This window comes from Episyrphus balteatus, chromosome 1, assembly GCF_945859705.1.
Source record: "Episyrphus balteatus chromosome 1, idEpiBalt1.1, whole genome shotgun sequence".
NCBI lineage: Eukaryota > Metazoa > Arthropoda > Insecta > Diptera > Syrphidae > Episyrphus > Episyrphus balteatus.
The window spans coordinates 81397695-81417541 of record NC_079134.1 but is presented as its reverse complement, the minus strand read 5'-3'; the positions used below and the strand labels follow the sequence as shown (position 1 = coordinate 81417541).

The 19847-nt window shown below is 31.1% G+C and overlaps 1 protein-coding gene across 1 annotated transcript in view; it reads left to right on the top strand.

Moving 5' to 3' along the window:
• Positions 1-536: 536 nt before the first annotated feature.
• The window catches only part of LOC129906508 (uncharacterized), a 121563-nt gene continuing 102252 nt past the window's right edge, over positions 537-19847 (top strand). Inside the window, exon 1 of the mRNA XM_055982288.1 lies at positions 537-13086. Coding sequence (XP_055838263.1) covers positions 11602-13086 — 1485 coding nt within the window. The 5' untranslated portion in view covers positions 537-11601. The remainder of the gene's footprint in view (positions 13087-19847) is intronic.

The window sequence follows — 19847 nt, the reverse complement described above, 5'->3', positions numbered from 1 at the left end:
AGATCTATCTCTGCCTTCATAGATGCCTTTTCTATTTTGTGATTGTTGAACTCACTCATTTGAGCAATATCTGGCTTTGTGTTTGCCTTGAAAAACAGCCTTCGTACTGATCTTTTTTTGGCTTATAAAACGACAAGTTAAAACTGTAACAGCCCCCAAATTTTTAAATTCGCTGTCCTTATTCACTTAGGAGCAAAAAAACGGAATCAAATAAATTATTTTTATTTAAAACAAAAAATGCAATGGATAAAATAAAGTTTCTTCAAATCTCATGGTCTCATCTGAAAGCTTGGATTTTTTACTTTGAATTGTTGGTAAAAACATAATAATGCGTACGATAGTTTCATCGCTATCTGTCAATTAATTGCACTTCATTTTTGTTTAATGTTAAATTTTCTTGATACTCTCTGCTTCAATTTCAGTTTTTTTTCCTTACGTTACTATTGACGTTGTCTGTCAATAAATTGCACTTAATTTTTTTAAAATGATAAATTTTTCAGATATTCTCCATGTTTCAATTTCAGTTTTTTTTTCCTTACATACTTCATTTATGTTGATTGGATCTTTATAAAGTGAACGTGTTTTTAAGTGTCTACCATTGATTTAAAGCTTTTGTTTTAAGCTTTTAAATGGTGCACTTAAAATTCATGTGTGTCAATTGCATCCTCACGAATTTTCGTTATTCAGAACTCAAAGTTTGATTCCATTTTTTTGCTCCTAAGTGTAGAACATGAAGTCCTTATTTTTAATAAATACTTTTATAGTACTTATATATTTATTTATATTCTATTTGGGAAGTATACAAAAAGACAAAACAATTTTAAAATTTTTACCGTACGATTATAGAGATTTTTGTGAAATTTTGTGTGTGTGATATGGACCCGGTAGGTGTCGCTGTTGTCAAGTTATAGTTAAATTCCATATTTGGAGTCCGAATGACTGTTGGAGTGTAGGTATAAATTTTTATGAAATTTTGTGTGTTCATTCGAGACAGATTTTGTTTTTATAGTTGGACCTGGTACGTGGCGCTGTTTTCAAGTTATAGGCAATTTCAATATTTGAGGTTCAAAATAGCTCATATTCAAGGCAAATAAAAACAAACATGAATTAAATCCTTAAAATGTTAATTCCAGAAATATAACTGTTTCCTTCCAGGATATCTCACAATTGAAAATTGGTATGATAAACAGCAACTTAAAATTTCTTTAAGTTGCGTCTCAACTACCATTACCTAATACAATTTCTGCATTGATTTCAAATGATTTAATTTTTTAACAAAACATTTTAATATTTATAGACGTATGAATAGAATTAAGACGGAATCTTTTCATTTTTAATGGTTTTTTTTTTACTATTGCTTGCTATTGCTATTGTTTCGGTAACTGACTCCAAGATTACTCACACGGTAACCGTAAAGAAACAAATACAAACTTCAATGAAACCAAAATATGTTAGAGAGAGAATACTATTTTTAAAGTGGATTACAAATAAGCGTTAAAAGCGGAAGCTACATACCGCATATAAATACATCAGAAGTTAAAACGAAAGTGAAGAAAATAAAAACATTGGTTGTTTGTAAAGTCGGTTTACGCACGATAATTTTACGTGATAACTTCATAAGAAAACAGATTGTGTAAAAAAAGTAAAAAAATCGTTCTTGGGATTCTAATCATTCAACAGTTTCACAATAGAATGTGAGAATAAGTCATATTTTTTTTATTATCATCGATTAAGTCACTTTTTTTCAAAAAAAAAAAAAAGAAAAAAAAATTAAGTTAAACGAGAGCCAGTTTTTGTACATTTGTGAATTATATAACCTTTATTGGATAAATAAATTCCGATAAAAATTTATAATAGCTGTCAAACAAATGATTTGCTTTGTTTAATATTTTAAACAATTTTATGTATGTATTTTTTCCATACATCAAGTTGTTAACACATTTCAAAACCAAAAAAGAAATAAATAATAGGAAAAGCGGAACGAGGTCCGCCGGGTCAGCTAGTAAAATATATAACCCTCTTTTTAAAATATTGGGCCACTTAATATTTTACCTACAAGGATGTAGAGTCTTTTTATATTCACAAACTTCATACAAATTCCTTTAATTTGCTTTCTGTGCATCGTTATATAAATCCTTAAATATAATAGGAGTGTGGATGTTGGGTTGTGACAAGAAAATCGTATGGGAGGGGGTCTTTTGTCCTCCGTTTAGCCGGGAGGGACAGTTTTCTAAAAAATTGGTTTATCTTAAATTTAAACGATATTTATCAATAAAATGTTCAAATAAACTCAAAAGAATTTGATTTTGCTCATAAAAAAAGAAAGTAAGTCATTTAGACCTGCAGAAATATGGTGTTTTATTTCATCTCAAAAGTTCAAACAGAAAAACTGTTCGATGAATAAATCTAATTTTTCTAAAAAAACTTTAAAATGCCTATTTTGCTTTTCTAAATTAATCTCAAAAATAAGAAAACATTTTGTTTAACAAAGCAAACTTAATTCCTTTGTAGAAAATTTAATGAAGTTTTTAAATGTGTCCTTGAATATTCTGTACAGTGATCCGTTGTTGAGATATTAGCTGTGTTTTATTTTCCTCGTGATCCAGATCAGATCGTTGTTTTTATTAGCCTTTCAACAAAAACAGGATTTAGTTTTGTTATTGTTTCGCAAATAAATTAATGATGTGATCCATTTCAGATCATTGTTTTTATTAACTTTACAACAAAAGCAGGATTTTGTTTTGTTATTGTTTCGCAAATAAATTAATGATCTGATCCGGATCACGAGGAAAATAAAACACAGCTATTGATAGGCAAAATTATGGTTTTTGTTTTGATGACTGATATTGCAGTCTAAACAAATCGTAGAAGTTTGAAACAAAATGAATCTTAAAGCCAAATAAATAGCCTTTCTAAAAATAATAAACTTTATCAGAAAAAATTTTCCCACTTTCTTAAGAGAAAAATAAAAACAAACAAAATGGAAAATTTTGGTTTTTGAACAGTTCCAAGGATTTAGCTATTTTACCGTTAGAAATGAAATATTTTAACATTTAATCCTAAAACCAGAAGAATAGAGCTTTCACATGCTTTTTATTTTTTACTGAGATACAGCCTATCGAAAATCACTAAAAAAAATCACGATTTTTTTTGTTCCCCTAATTTTTTGGGCTAGTGTATTTTTGAAAAAAAAAAATCCAAACTTAAAATTTTGAAAAAAATTATATGCTTTTATGACTATATTGCTTTAAGGCCCTAACAACTAATACAATCCATCGGTGGCAAGCGCGCCAGAGACAAGGCGCATTCACGAATCTAGTGACTACATAGTCGACTCGTTCTGATTGGCTGAAAACAACTAAAAAATTAGTTAAAATTTCCCCTCCGACGCAAAGTGGTCAAAAACAGTATTCTACCTGGACATTAATATTTTGTGCTCGGTAACAGACATATACTGCCCTAGCGAGGTATTCCATCGGAGCGGAGATTTTCCTCAACGCATACTCCGTCGGAGGTTCAAATTGCATTCGAGGTATCTTTCATCGGAAAAAATACTAGAGAAATTCTACGACGCAATAATTTGACATGCGTCAGATTCAAGATTTTAATAGTGATGTGCAAAGTATACCGATATATCGATAAGTTGGTATATCTTTCGATATTTTTATATAAAAACACCTAAATACATTTAAATTGTCATATAACTATATAGAGAGTTTCATTTCATAGTTTCTCATAAGTATATAAGAATGTCAATGTACGGTAAATTACACCCTTGCGTTAATTTAAAAATAAATCGATATTCCGATATATCTATTCAACAAAATATCGAATCGAAAAATATCGATATTTTTTTTTGGAGAAGGCCATCTCTATAATTATCACATATGACAGAAAAAAACAACAGATGACAAAAAAAAAAAAAAAAACAATTCAAAGAATAACAAACGAGTTGAAGTTATTTCATTGAAGAAAATTAAAGTGTCCGTGACAAGTGTCGCGTTGTTTTTGAAAGCCAAGGGTAAAAAAACTTAAGAAAAAAGGAATATTTTAAAAAGTGAAAGAAAATTTATTTAAGAAAGACCGCCCGCCAGTGCCCGCGATTTCTTTTCAATTTTATTTTATGTTGGACTTATGTATAGTCAAGAACATCCTTTTTTCCATTCATCAACATCCCTTTGTCGTGGTCCAATTCAATTCAACTGATTGGGCAGATCTTCCCAATTTATGCACAATTTTTGGTGATCTTGTATCTGTCAAGAATACAACAATTAAAAGTACTTCATCGCATGCAATGACATGCGTTGAAATTTGTCGGAGAAAATTTCCGATCAGCTGATCGGAGAAATACCCCGAAGCAAAAAGTCTCCGATTCGTAGAAAATCGGAAAAAATCCGCTCCGACGGAATACCTCGCTAGGGCCGGTAGTACCATGGGTAAAGCTTTACAAATAACTCAGCAGTTTTTGTGCAGAAACTCCTTAACCTTTCAACATTGATTTCCAAGCCACACGAAATAGTATCAAGGATTGTTGAAAAAGCTGAAATAAGACCAGGATCCAGTCCCGTGATCGATGCTGACTCTAAACTATTTTTGAAAAAACGGCGGGCAGTGCTGTCATCGTTAGTCGTGCCACTCCCAAGCTTTGGTATATCTACAAGCAAACCCATTTTTTGTTCGAAATTGTTCTTGGATCGGTTTCTTTTGTTCTCCTACAATTGTTTTTTCCACATCCGTTCTTGCTTGCCATTTTTTTATGGGAAGTTTGTAAGAAACATGTAAAAAACATTCAAAGAAACGGATCCATGCGTGAAGGGTGAAAGGTCCAAACTCATAATTTTTTTCGTTGGCTGGCTTTTTTAATGTACTCTCCACCACAAGTTTGTTCATCATTTTTGGGGTAGCTTTTACAAATATAGCAAACCTGGGATGAACTTCCTGATATGCCATTGCATACTTTGCCATCAACCATTTTCAAAAGCATCTTGTGATGAATTTTAAATTCATGTCCATCTTTATTTACCAGAGTGGGTGTCAAACAAACTATTTGTGCCTCTAGCTGACCCCTATTGCACCAACCACTTTGCATTTTGCAGCTTTGCAAAACAATACTTTTCTGCAAAGTAAAAGTGCAAAGTGTTGCACAAAAAATTAAAAGTTCCCCACTTTGCACTTTGCAATTTTTGATGTTTTTTTTGCAGAGAAAATTATATATTTAATCATAACACTTCATGGGGTTCAACAGAATCAGAAATAAGATAATTCACATATAAAAAAAACAATAGTTTTATTTAAAAAAAAAACAAAGAAAGAAAAATTAAGCCTGGGGTGGTATAGCAACCCTGTTGTCATCGGAAGGTAAAACAACAATATCTCTTGAAATTTTGTTGTACTTTACTCTATCATTTGTTATTTTGTTGTTTATAGTTACTTAGACTGTTGCTTTGCTGTAATTTGTTTAAAGAAGAAAATAATAGAATTTTCAATATCAATATAATTTCATTATTTTAACTTTAAATTGCAATCATTTTTTGAATGACGGATAATTTTGAATAAGGTGGTTGGCAATTCTAGAGGAGGCTATGTGGCCATGAAGCAGAGGGCAGAGGTGCGTTCTTTATTTTACCATCGTTTACTTATGTTTATATTATCGAACTAAATAGTCTATTGTTAAGTTACAATTTGTAACTATTTGAAATGGTTCCTAAACTCCTTTTGAAGTGTCAAATAGTCACGATTCGTAACTTTATCCAACACACTTCCATGATACGAGTTTAGTGAGTTGTTGATCTAAAAATAAGATGTTTGATTTTCAAGACAATTCAAACATTTGTATTACTTTTATTAATCAGCGAAAAATTTAGTTAAAATGTAATTTTGGAAATGATGGGAGAACATTTATTTTGAATAAAAACATGATTTTCGGTTATAACAAAGGAATTGAAATTATTATAAAAAAAATTCATTTGACAGTTTATCATTATCTGAAAACAAATCGTTTTTAAATGATTTGTAAAAAGAACACAACAAATTCTAATAATGCCACTTCAACTTCTTTTCACATAGTAACCATGGTTAAATATTCCCAATAGTTAATTATTCCTAATTTCAAAATTCATTCCTAATTTTACATCACTCACGTACCTATTACTATACTCTATCTTCAAAAAGTCATTCAAAGCGATTCATTTTAAATTATCATTTAATATACCCAAACTATACACGAGAAATGGCCATCCGCAAATGAAATTTTGTCTTTGCTTATTATTGCAAAACTTTGCAGAATTTGATATGGAACGTGCAAAGTTTTTTTGGTTTTTTTTTTTCAGAAAAGTACTTTGCGCTTTGCAAATTTGCGGTTGGTGCAACAAAATTTGCAGAGAAGGAATTTTTGTTTTACTTTTCAAAAAAATAATCTCCTCTTTGTAAATTGGAGTTTGGTGCAAAAGAATTTGCAAAGTTAAACTGCAAATTTGCAAAATGCAAATTTGGTGGTGGTTGGTGCAATAGGGCCCTGGTCGTGGAGCTCTTTGGACATTTGTGTTGTTTCCTTCTTAAACATAAGCTTTATTGGCCTACAGTACCGTGTTGATTCTGGACTCGGATTATTCCACAAAGTTATATCATCAGTAATAGTGCTAAGTTTTAAAGGTACTAAAGATGCAACAAATAAGTCAGAGTCAGAAGTATTTTCATCTGCAAACTTTTGCTTGTAGAGTCCTTGACCAGAGTTGCCATCAAAGCCCCATTTAAAAATTTTAAGGTCACAATTTGATGTTCTTTTTAAAACATCAGTACCAAGGATAACAAAAGGGCGTTGAATTGTATGATCTAATAATGACTGGAGCTCCACTTCCCCTGAACCTTCAGTTATAATTATTGATGAAGGATAACATTCCTTTTTAGCTTCTAAGGAGCGATGGTAATACTATGTTTCCACTTACGCTAAATTCGAGATTTAGCTAAGTAGATTTACCTTAAATCTCGAGATTTATTCTAATCTCGGTTTGAGGGTAGCTGAACTAGGTGAACCTAAATCCACCATTTAGCGAAGTAGATTTATTCTAAATCTCGAGATTTATTCTAAATCTACTTAGCTAAATCTCGTATTTAGGTCAGGTGGAAACGTAGTATAAGGAGGGTAAATTGGAGCGTTACATTCATTTGCCTGTTTTCGCATTAGTTGATAAGAATTGAGGTACAAATATTTAATCTGTGGTTTAGCAACTTTTATCTTCTGAAATCGGTGGTAAGATTCCGGTTTAGCACTGGTGCAAGGTCCACATATGTAAAAATAACCACATCCATACTTAAACCGAACTTGACCCGCAGCTAATCCGCCGAAATCGGTCTGTTAAATTCCTGATCCGAGGCTGAACCACGTTTGTACAACTGGCCCTGATTGTTTCGCATCCAACATAAATGCCAGCGCTTCCACAAGACGATAAGATTTGGGTTTAGGTGAAGATGCACTTGTATTTGTTAAGCGCTTTATTTTTGTAGCACTACCGGGAGAACCTGAAACTGTCATATTTATCAGCTTTGCTGCATCTTTTTTTCCGAAGCACGTAAACTTGTTTCCGCGGCAAACACTAACTCAGAAGAACTAGCTGAATCAACCAAATGTTTTACCTTGCGTTTCTTTGTTTTTGTGCACGTCTCTATAAATTCCTTTTTAGGCCTGCCTGCAGACTTTCTTTTTATGGGAGTATGGTCAGGTTCCGAAGTGATAACAGGTAACTCAATAAACGAACTTACTTACCACAAACTGTATTTTTTTTTTAAACGCTCATAGTTTCTTCCACATTCATTCCATTTTTTGGCTACAAATCCTTCAAAATTCTTAATCTTCTCATAAATGTTACCTTTAATGCTTTGGGATATATGATTGATTTAAAATTTTTGCAAAATAAACTCAAGTAACGACGACAGCTTATTCCCACGAGCACATTTCATCCATTCGTCGAAAAGTTCTATTCTAGAAATCTGCCTACAGTCTGCAAAAAACGAAATAACTTCGTAATTCGCAATAAAAAGCTAAAGATTTTTTACAGTCTATTAGCTTATATACAGTGCGGTTCACATGGTTAGACGCACAAATTTTCTTTTACTTAAATTTCATTTTTTTGTAGGTGTGTACAAGAATAACCAAAACAATTGTATTCATTAGAATGGTTATTTAGTTCTTAATAGAAAAACAAAAAGAAATAGTGGGTGAGTGGAAGTTATCGGTACTTTTTACTCCTTCTTGTCTCTGATGTAAGAAAAAAGGGCACTTTTTTGGTTCATATGATTAGACGCGCACCTTAAATTAGTTAGTTTGGCGAGATCTATTGCACTGATTTGATTAAATTTGGAAGATTAAGCATCAAGGAGTATTTTTTTGTGAGTTTCATTCAAAATCTGTACAAAAAAGTTCTGAGCGCGAAAGAAAAAGTGAAAAATGACGCGTTGGATTCCAAAAGTGTTTCCATAGGCACCGTTGCCAAAACAATAGGATGAAGTGACCATTTCAAGAGGATTTATTTTTTAGACAGTGCCTCCTACGGTAAAAACTTCAAGGGAGGAACAATAGAAGCTTTAACACCTCAGGAAAAAAGAAAATTTAGAAGAGAAGCTTCGAATTCAGCCCTATCCACGAGCAAAATTAAAGAAAAAGCTGGGATAATGGAAAGAACATCAACTTTCGGCAAACTATTTTGAGTACCGAACATCCTTAATTAAAATAAAACTTAAAAATAGCCACTAAAAAACTCTGTTTGAAAAGAATAGCGGTTGGAGATCGCACTCTTCACATAACGTATGAAACAAGTTACTGAAGTTTTCTAAACTGACCAAATGTGTTATTTTTAAATGAAAAAAAGCTTAATTTGAATTGTTCGGTACTCAAAATAGTTTGCTGAAAGTTGATGTTCTTTCCATTATCCCAGCTTTTTCTTTAATTTTGCTCGTGGATGGGGCTGAATTCGAAGCTTCTCTTCTAAATTTTCTTTTTTCCTGAGGTGTTAAAGCTTCTATTGTTCCTCCCTTGAAGTTTTTACCGTAGGAGGCACTGTCTAAAAAATAAATCCTCTCGAAATGGTCACTTCATCCTATTGTTTTGGCAACGGTGCCTATGGAAACACTTTTGGAATCCATCGCGTCATTTTTCACTTTTTCTTTCGCGCTCAGAACTTTTTTGTACAGATTTTGAATGAAACTCACAAAAAAATACTCCTTGATGCTTAATCTTCCAAATTTAATCAAATCAGTGCAATAGATCTCGCCAAACTAAGTAATTTAAGGTGTGCGTCTAATCATGTGAACCAAAAAAAGTGCCCTTTTTTCTTACATCAGAGACGAGAAGGAGTAAAAAGTACCGTTAACTTCCACTCACCCACTATTTCTTTTTGTTTTTCTATTAAGAACTAAATAACCATTCTAATGAATACAATTGTTTTTGTTATTCTTGTACACACCTACAAAAAAATGAAATTTAAGTGAAAGAAAATTGGTGCGTCTAACCATGTGAACCGCACTGTATCAAGCTAAATAAAAACATTAAACTTAAACGAATGGCACTGGACGATCACATTGACGCAATACAAAGCTGAGACATATCACAAAGTTAGTTCAAATGTTTCTAAACAAATACTAAAAACTAATTTTTCAAAATGTAGCTTTAATTATATCAAACACTAACCTTCAGTGCATAGCTTAATTTAAATATTAACACTTTAATTTGATTAGGACATCAGTTCACTTTAACGGCTGAATTTTGTTTAATTTTCTTTTTGTATTCATGTTAATCAAACATGTGACTTTGATCTCGCGTGATACCGTTATCTTACCAGTGATGTCATACGTTTTTATGAGGGATTGTGCATTTACCCAATGTAGCCATATGTGAGGTTTTTAATTAATTTCGGATCACTTTTTTTTTTAATTATGTCCACCTAGATCAACAAAATTGACCACTGTGCGACTTAGTGTAAAAATTTCGACTTCAAGTTAGTTGACATTTCTCAGTCTGCTGTTTGATGGAAATAATTGTATTTAATTTAATTTTTTTTGTGGAGTTGATGAAAAAAGAAAAAATAATTGTACAGTATTTAAATATAAATTATGAAACTGAAATATTATGAAAGGAAAAAAGCTATTTAAACCACTCAAAACGAATTTTATTTCATATGTTTTCATCAGTCAAATATGACAGTTCACGTTTGACTAGTTTTGTGCAAATTCGCATTCCATGATTAATTCAGGGTCAACCCAATCAGTATTGGGATGAACCTGAATTAATAATTTTTTTCACTTTATTGTGTCCTCATACAAATCCGCAATAAAATAAATAAAAAAAAAGTTGACTGTTTAATAAATTAATTTACCAATAAATTCAGGATTTGTTCTGTTCTTAAGAGTCGGAGATAAGGTATTAAATTTTTGTTTGCATTTTTTTTATCTGAATGCATAGTACTTCAAGAGTCAAAATTTTAAGTCGATTAGGGCAAAATTGAGGAAGTAATGAAATAATAGGTCAAACATCCGGTACACTGAGGGAAAAAACAATTTAAAATCAACGAAAACTACGTTGATTCAACTATTTTTCTACATGATTTATGATTTTGCGTTGAAGACGAAAATTTTAAAATCAAAGGAGAACATCGTTAGTTTAAAGTGGTTAACAGTTATAAAACATCTTCAAATCAAAGTTGTTTCAACTTTACTTAAGAAAAAGCATCAATTTATAAAAAAAAATAAAAAATGGGCAGCCCTGGTGATCGAACCTACAACTCTTGGGTTACTAGACGAATGCTTTACCAACCTGCTATCTCACTGTTGAAAATTAGAGTGATAAAATTCAACAAAAGCTGAAGTCCGATAAAAATTAAAAAAATTTCTTACGTAGTTTCAATTTTATTTTGAAGAAGTTTCATGTTAATTTTTTCAACATTAAATCAAAGTTGAATATTTTAGGTTGCGTTTTTTCCCTCAGTGTAGTTGGCAGTCGGGTCCAATTAAAACGGCTTTGACTTCGTCCTGTGTTATAACGTTTAAAGCTGAACATACTTCAATGAAGTGTACGGAATTCTCAAGTCTACAAAGTGAACTAAAGGGTGACTTGTATGCTGTAGTTTACTTTGTTGCGTGGTATATAAACGAATGTACTGTTGATAAAATAGTTAATTTGTTATGTTTCGTTGCAACAGGCGGAATTGTGATGATGTTCTCAAAGTATATGTTCGCTATGAAAGTATATAGAAGTTTTCTTCTTAATTGATTTTTGTACACTTATTCAAAAAAAATATTCACGCTTTCGACGAAAAGTAATCTTTTCTACATAATATAGTTTTAAAGCCGCAGTTAAAATTTCTAAGTAATTCATCAAGTTGTTTTCGAGCAGCGTTCCTACCCAGTTTAAAAAATTTAATTTCCATAAATATGCGTTAAAAGCTAGGTAAAGAAGTACAAATTATTTACATGCTTTTTAGTGTTTAATAGACTCTCAAAGCAAATGAACAAATTCAGGACTTTTTAGGAGGCGACTGGTGCTAGCCACATCTGGAACGATAAAATATACCTATTTAAAATTTTTCAACTTTTATAGATTCGTCTTTTCGGATGCCTGCCGTGGAAGATAGTCAAGGAGCTCCATTAACATACATAATTGCCCAAAACTCCACCGTCCTTGCTCGTCTTATGATGGAGAACGAGAATCGTAGCATTAATCCATCTTGCTATACCACTCCAGCATCGGTATTTAATACTTTAGCCGTAGATGTAGATCAAGATAAGTCTAAGATATCAAATAACATTAACCCGGCGGATATATCTCTCAAAACTACGAAAATCCCTGCTTCAAAACTTCAAAAGTTGGATCCTACGATTGAAGAAAACATATCAATTAAAAAAACCCATCCCCTAAAATCAGATAGTTTAGGAAATGACAGTAAACCCATGTTAATATCTACAACTCTAGACTCACATTTAAGCTCTTCGTCTACATTATCTTCGATCTGCGATAATACTACCTCACATAGTCCTACTCACAAAAAAATACTTGATCCATCCACAAACAAAATCGACTTGAAAAATAATCATTGCAATATCGAACAACATTTTACCGGCCCTAGTTCAAAAAATGTTCTAAGCTATACTCATAATGACCATTTGACTCATCAATATGTATTGGACCAAAAACTGCAGCATAATAAAATAAAGCCTTTACAATCTTCAAAAATTTGCTCGCTCATTCGTGAAACTGGCAATATCAATACACTTGACTTAAACAAAAGTCTTAATGCACCTGAAAATTTCGAGAGGCAACCACGTACATTTTATGGCAGTCTCGAAAGAAATCAACAAGTACATAAGTCTGTACAACAAATATGTATGCGTCCAAAAGGTGGGAGCCTAGAACGTAATCAATCAGTTGCAGACGTTAAAAACATATTTCGCAATCGTACATTCCGAGGTGGTAGTCTTGAAAGAAATCAACAAATGAATAGTTATCACTCGAGAAGCCTTGAATGTAGTTACCAAATGTATCGGCCACCAATGGATACTACTTTAGAATCAGAACAAGAAGGTATATATGACTTTGGGGGAGCGAAGGTCAAAAGCTGTGCATTATCCAATAACAAATTGGTTTCATCTCAAGGTGGATGCACTTTGCAACATTTTGATAATGAACAATCCTGTTCCCAACCACCTTTAACAGAAGCACAACGATCGTCCTCTGCCTCTTGTAACATTCAGCAACCGCATCCTTCACATCGGCATTTTGTTAAAAGAAAAGAAAATATGGGCCATATTAAAACTCCTAAAAACACAATGTATACATCAATGATTCCTAACAATAATTACATAAGAACCTCTGATGGTTTTCAAACGAGCTCTGCCCCTCAACCAAGTTCGTTGCCCATATTACGAAAAAATATACCAGTAGATAATTCAGTCCCATGTCTTCATAAAGTATCAACAACTCTGCAACGACAGCAAGAAAAAACACGACAGTTCTTCGAAGTGGATGCTTCTGAAAGACAACCTTTTGAATCTGGATATAAGCCCAATGAACAATGTGTAAACAAAGATATACGCACGCAGGTTTGCGCACCCCTTGCTGCTTAAATTTTTTTGTATTTTTCATTTACTTTTTTGGTTTCAAACTGTTTTAAATGTATCTGGGTAGTAATCATGCGCCTGAAGCGCCTTGAAAATAGTTGCAAATTTTTACTTGCGATACAGATATTCACCCATTTTATGGTTGTCAATTTTGTTTCATCTTTTTTTTTCGTTAGTTTTTTATGATTATTTCATCTGTTCACATGAGCAAGAGGAGGAATAACACATGTATTTTATTAACTACATAATGCATTATATGATATAAAAAATTTATCAATCACTCCAGAACGGGTTCACTACTGTACTTCTTATTCAATGGTCGTCTTCTAACCGGATCAACTGTATTATTTTTTCTTGTTCACTCTATTTGTAAGCTTGAAGTTAGCAAAAACTAATAACTACTAATAAGAATAAAATCATTTAATTAAAAAAAATATATATACAGGGTGGTTCAGTAGTAATGTGCCAAAAAGCTGGAGCGTGTAGTTTGGGTCGAGACAAGAAAAAAATTGTATGGGCGGGTGGGTCTATTCCCCTTCGTTTAGCGGGGAAGGGCAATTTAAAAAAAATTGACTTAGATTGGAAAAATCAACGGTTGCACCTACAACAACGTGCTATACCTTTTTGTAAAGCCAAAAACCTAGTCTTATACAAAAATTTAAAATAAAGCCATTTTATGGTACAGTTTTTGAAAAATTAATTTTCAAAATCAAAATTTTGATAAAAAAAATTGGAAAAAAAAATTTCAAACTAACTTTTCTCAAAATTTTATGTAATTAAGTACTAATTAAGTTTTTAAAATTCGATGCTGTTATTTGTTTTTAAACAAAAACAGAAAACCGGATTCCAAAATATCTTCTCATTTTCGAGAAATTAACAAAAAACCAAAACTACTTTTTTCTAAAAAACCTCTTTATTTTCTGCTTTCACGTAGCTGGACTTGTCGATAAATTAATTTATGAAACATTTACCATTCGGCAATTGTATCCTTATAAATAAGGATACAATAAAGTGATACAGTATTGGATTAACCCTGGATTGATCAACTTTTTTCATTGATAACACCTGAAAACTGTTTTTGTTTAAAAACAAATAAGAGCATCGAATTTCAAAAACTAAATCAGTACTTAATTACATAAAATTTTGAAAAAAATTAGTTTGAAATTTTTTTTCAAAATTTTGATTTTCAAAATTAATTTTTCAAAAACTGCCATAAAATGCCTTTTTTCAAAATTTTTGTAAAAGACTAGGTTTTTATCTTTACAAAAAGGTATAGTAAGTTATTGTAGGTGTAACCATTAATTTTTAATATTTTTTTTCCCAAATTAAGTCAATTTTTTTTTAAATTGCCCCTCCCCGCTAAACGAAGGGGAATAGACCCCCTCTCCTATACGATTTTTTTCTTTTCTCGACCCAACCTACACGCTCCAGCTGTTTGGCACATTACGCCTGAATCACCCTGTATAAACAGGGTTTCCCGGGATGAGATAAGAAGATTTTGAGAGATGATTCTTGGGTATATTCTAAGAAAAAAATTGTTGTAACTCTCTATCTGCAGTTGATACCCTTTAGCGATGATTTAAGAAAACGCTTGCTTTGGTATGCCGTTACTCATGTTAATGTTAATAACTCCGTTAATACTAATGATAAAAACTTCATTAATGTCTTGATTTTGGAAGAAATGCTATTCTTTGCACCTGCATTTAAAAAATGTTATTATCTTTATTCATTGCTCACATATTAATTTTTGAATGGAATTATTTTTTTCTTACCCATGATAATTTTTGACTTTGGGTAATTCCATGAAAAAGTGGACACGAATTTTGAACAAATTATGCAGTTTTTTTTACTTTTTGTAATAGCAAATTACTATTTACAAACGGTAACACTTTATGAAAGTTGCAAGAAAAGATTCTTTGTTGTATTCCCTTATGGATAGAAATTAAATTCAAGGAGAATAAATAATCTTAAAGCATTTTTAAAGCATAAGCTGCCAACTACAGAAGAATTTCACATGAAAATGACGGAGAAACAAGCCCACAGAAAATTGGATGAATCTAATAGTGACCATGACAATATGCCCTCGTGATTGCTAAAATAAATTAACATTTAAGCAAGCTTCGTTACACAATATTCGATTTAAAAAAAACTTGAGTGAAAATGCATCTTTTCTTTACTTTTGGAAAAAGTAAAGTAAAGCAGGTAACATGAGTTACCAAAATAATGTAGCGTGAGTTACCTAAACATTTTAAAATTTTTCCTCGAAATATCGAATAAATGTTTGGTTTTCTAATATTAAAAGTTTGTAATTTTTTATGTATGAAATCTTCATTTAAAACAAATTAAGATTCTTAATTTCGCAGAAAAACTTCATACTGTGGGTGTTAGTATGTGAGTTACCATCATACTTTTATTCATCCCAAGCAAATACTAAAATTAAGAAAAATTTTTTTGTTAATTATGAAAGTAATGGTTATGCTCCGTTCATGGATAGTAAATTCGTATCAATTTATATAAAAATTAACAAAAAAAAATTATTTATGTATCGGAAATTTTTGTGAATGTAACGTGAGTTACCATGGAATTGCCCCTTTGGGGCCGATTTTCTTCGATAAATGTGTTATAAACATAGTGTTTTATTAATAATTTATTCTTATGAAGAAAACAATAATGAACAAAAATTTTGTTGACAAAACTGCCAGAAAACTTATAGATTTTATGATATTTGGGAAAACCTGCACCAGATAAATTCTCTAAAAAATGTGTTTTTTTTGCTTTAGTCAAAAATGGGTGGGAATTAAAAATTTATTTTAGTAGTTTAAGTTTATTTCTGTTTTCTGCACATTTTCTGTTTTTGTTTAAAAACAAATAAGAGCAATTTTAAAAACTTAATTAGTACTTAATAACATACAATTTTGAGAAAAATTAGTTTGAAATTTTTTTTTTCAAATTTTGATTTTGAAAATAAATTTTTCAAAAACTTTGCAGATAGAGAGTTACTGTAGAACAATTTTTTCTTACAATATACCCAAGAATCATCCCTCAAAATCTTCTTATCTCATCCCGGGACACCCTGTATATTGATGTTTGAGTTCCGTAGATGCAATTAATAAAATAAAAATTAATAATTAATTTTACCCAACGAAAACGTTTCGCTAGTCTTCTCCAGCTTCTTCAGGGGTTAATATTTATTTTTTTTTTTTTTTTGAATTGTGAAATTTACACTATATTAAATAAATTAACATTTAATAAACAACACATTTATAAATTAACAAAAATTAAGCCTAATATAACTTCTTATCTCAGATCAATTATTACTTATGGAAATAAGTAACATAAGTAGGTACTTATGACCATAAATAACAACAATTGATCTGTGATAAGAAGTGACATTAGGCTTAAGCTTGGTTGTCCAATAAGTGTTAATTTATTAATGTGTTGTATATGCTTTTTTTACGCGACAATCAATTTTTGAAGATTTTCCATACAAAATTAGGTACACGTAAGTTTTAGTGATTGTTTTTTTTTTTTTTTAATTTATACAGCCCCGCTGATTTTTATGCTACATTTACATTTTTTACATTTTAATCTAATCTGAAGATAAATCTTCTAGACTAGACACACTGCAGCTTCGGAAACTTAGTCCATTTTGCTGATACAGCACAAGACATTAATAAAACAGAGAAAGACAAAGAAAGAACAACAGAAACACATCACATAACTACGTGGCACAGAGGGGAGACATCGTTGACAATTGTCTCATGTTATCGCAGGTTGGTGTCAAAATTCTGCCGGGGTCAAAATTCTTTTGTCAAAATTCTGCTTTACAAAATTCTGCTTTCAAAATTCTGCTTTTCAAAATTCTGTTTTTCAAAATTCTGCAAAAAAATTAAAAAAGGGTTTGGAAAATGTTAAAAAGCGCGCGCTTTTTAACATTTTCCAAACCCTTTTTTAATTTTAAAAAGCGCGCGCTTTTTAACATTTTCCAAACCCTTTTTTAATTTTTTTGCAAAAATTTGTAAAATCATCTTCTTAAAAAATTTTCTGCTTATTTGATTACTTACCTTTATAATTTGTCATTCTTTGAAAGCAAATTCATTTTTGTTTTATAAATAAATAAATTTGAAAATATTAAGAAAAGGTTTTTAATACATTTCCGAAAATAATTTAAATTTTTTAAATTTATCAAATAAAGATGAATATTCAAAAATTTGAATAAAAAAAGGAATATTTTGTATCAAACAACATCGGTTCCAATAAGTTAAACATAGATTTTATTTGAAAGAAAGTCAGTCTATGCATTTTAAAAAATATTTGCGACACTTAAACAAAAAAATTTAGGAAAGTACCAATGTTGAATTACATGAGGTGTATTTTTCTTTAGTCAGCTCATATGCTATAAAAAAAAAACAGAATTGGCAGAATTTTTTTGTTCAATTATAATGCTGGTAGAATTTTGAAAAGCAGAATTTTAAAAAGCAGAATTTTGAAAAGCAGAATACAAAAAAAGCAGAATTTTGAAAAACAGAATTTTCGTTAAAAAAGCAGAATTTTGAAGCCAGAATTTTGACCCGATCCCGTTATCGCACAGGTGGCTTCAGTTAAGCTGGCGATTTTTAGAAAAAACTTCTGAGGCCACCGTTGGTCTCGAACCCACGATGTCTGGCTCTGAAGTCATCTACCCATTACTCTGTGCCATGGCCACCTGCGATTTTTATGCTATTTCAATGGGTAACAAAGAATATTACTCAGAATTGAACGTTCTATAAAAGTGTGATAGGTGACTTTAATGTAACTTCTACCAGTGAGACAGGATTGGTCATGAAACCCATATTTCTAGATATTTTTCTTTTTTTCGGTCTTATTTCGGTTTTATTTCAGAAATGACTAGTTCTACAACAAAACTGTATGTGACTAAGTTGTTAGAGCATTTAATTTCCTTCAAAAAAGTTCTTTGAATTGAATCTCTTTTATTGATATTTCCGAGATAATAGGCTTAGATTCGTTCATAACCAGCGTTTTGCATGACTGCGACTCAAGTTTACTAGCACAGTAAAAATAGATTTTTTCAAGGAAAATTTATTTTAACTGGCTGATTTTTGATACACTGTTTAATTTTGACTTACATAGCTTACAATCTATAAAAACTCCTTCGGCGAATAGACCAGTGCCGAAGCCTTCAAAAACATTAAAAAGTAAAAGAAAATCACAGTAGGATGAAACCGATTGGAAAAGGAGGTGAATATGATAAGAATGAAAGGAAAAATAAATTACGGGCGAGCCGAGTTCGGGCAGTGGGTGGGTTAAGTTTTTAATGGTAAAAAATGGTATATCTTGATTTCCGGCAAAACTACAAGTCCTATGGAAAAAAGTTGTATGGCAAAATTGTAGGTTCAATGTTCTACAATTTTGTCCCTTACAATTTTGTTGTAAAAATAGTCATTTCTGAAATAAACCGAAATAAGATCGGAAAAAAAAATCGTGAACTAATGGCTTTCATGACCTATCCTGTCTCACTGGTGGAAGTTACAGTAAAGTCACCTACGACACTTTTTTAGAACGTACGATTCTGAGTTATATGCTTATGCTATAGAAATAGCATAAAATTCAGCGTACCTGTATAAATTTAAAAAAAAAATTCTTTAAAGCTTACGTGTAAGTCTATTTAATAGACCGGACCTCCAGAGCAAAACTAGAACAAATTCAATCAAGAGTTTTTGTTGCTGATTATGATTCCTTGGCATAAAAGAATACTGTATTAACAATCCTATTAATTTGATCTTTTTATCACAAACTGCACAATTATTTTTCATAATTTTACTTTTGCACCTCACTCCTTCAAAATATTAATTGGTATGAAAATTTAATAAAAAATAAAAGCAATCAATTTTAGTTGTGCATAAATTTCAATATTCCATGGTAAATATAATTCATTTTTTGAATATTTGTGATTCTCATACGATTTATAAAATATACATATATGCGGTTCAAAAAAATGCAAAAATTTTCCATGTGCTGCAATGGTACCATTTCAAAAGTGTTCTTTCTCGCTAAAAAAAAATCACTCTGACCTGAAATTTTTCGATGGACATACTTTATTATTTTTTTTTTCTATGGTATATGAAACGTCCACACGAAATTTTATCAACCTACCGCTTTTTTTCAAGGAGTACTTGGTAATATTCTGACTCTTGCTCTTTGAGTAAAAGACAATTCATAAAGAGTCCAATAACTTTTTACAAGATGGTCGAGACATTTTGGTATTGATTTAATTCGATCGGGCGTTAAAAAATAACTCGAAATCATATATCATATTAATAAAAAAGTATCTACCCTTCCAGATGGAGTACAAGGTGGCCCAATATCTCAAAATAACTTTTATATTGAGTACTACCAATGATGTAAATTTCATGCTTTTATCACAAAGTGCACGATTTTGTTGCAAGTCGCCTCACTAATTTGCGAGATTTAAGGTATAACTACAACGACCACTTTTTGCAAAAAATGGAAAATTTACACAAGTAATTCTTTTTTTTCTAGCGCCATTTATATATAAAAAAAACTACAAAAATTGTTTCTGACATCAAGAAATAAGTTATCTGCATCCTTGCTTTTAATTTTGGGGTGCAAAAACTGTCACAAAATGAGTTTCAAAATGTTCACTTTTTTCAAATTTGTGAATCTGACAGCTAAAAGAGGCGTTAAAGTAAGTTATCGTTTTATTTTAAAAAGGGGCATGTCAC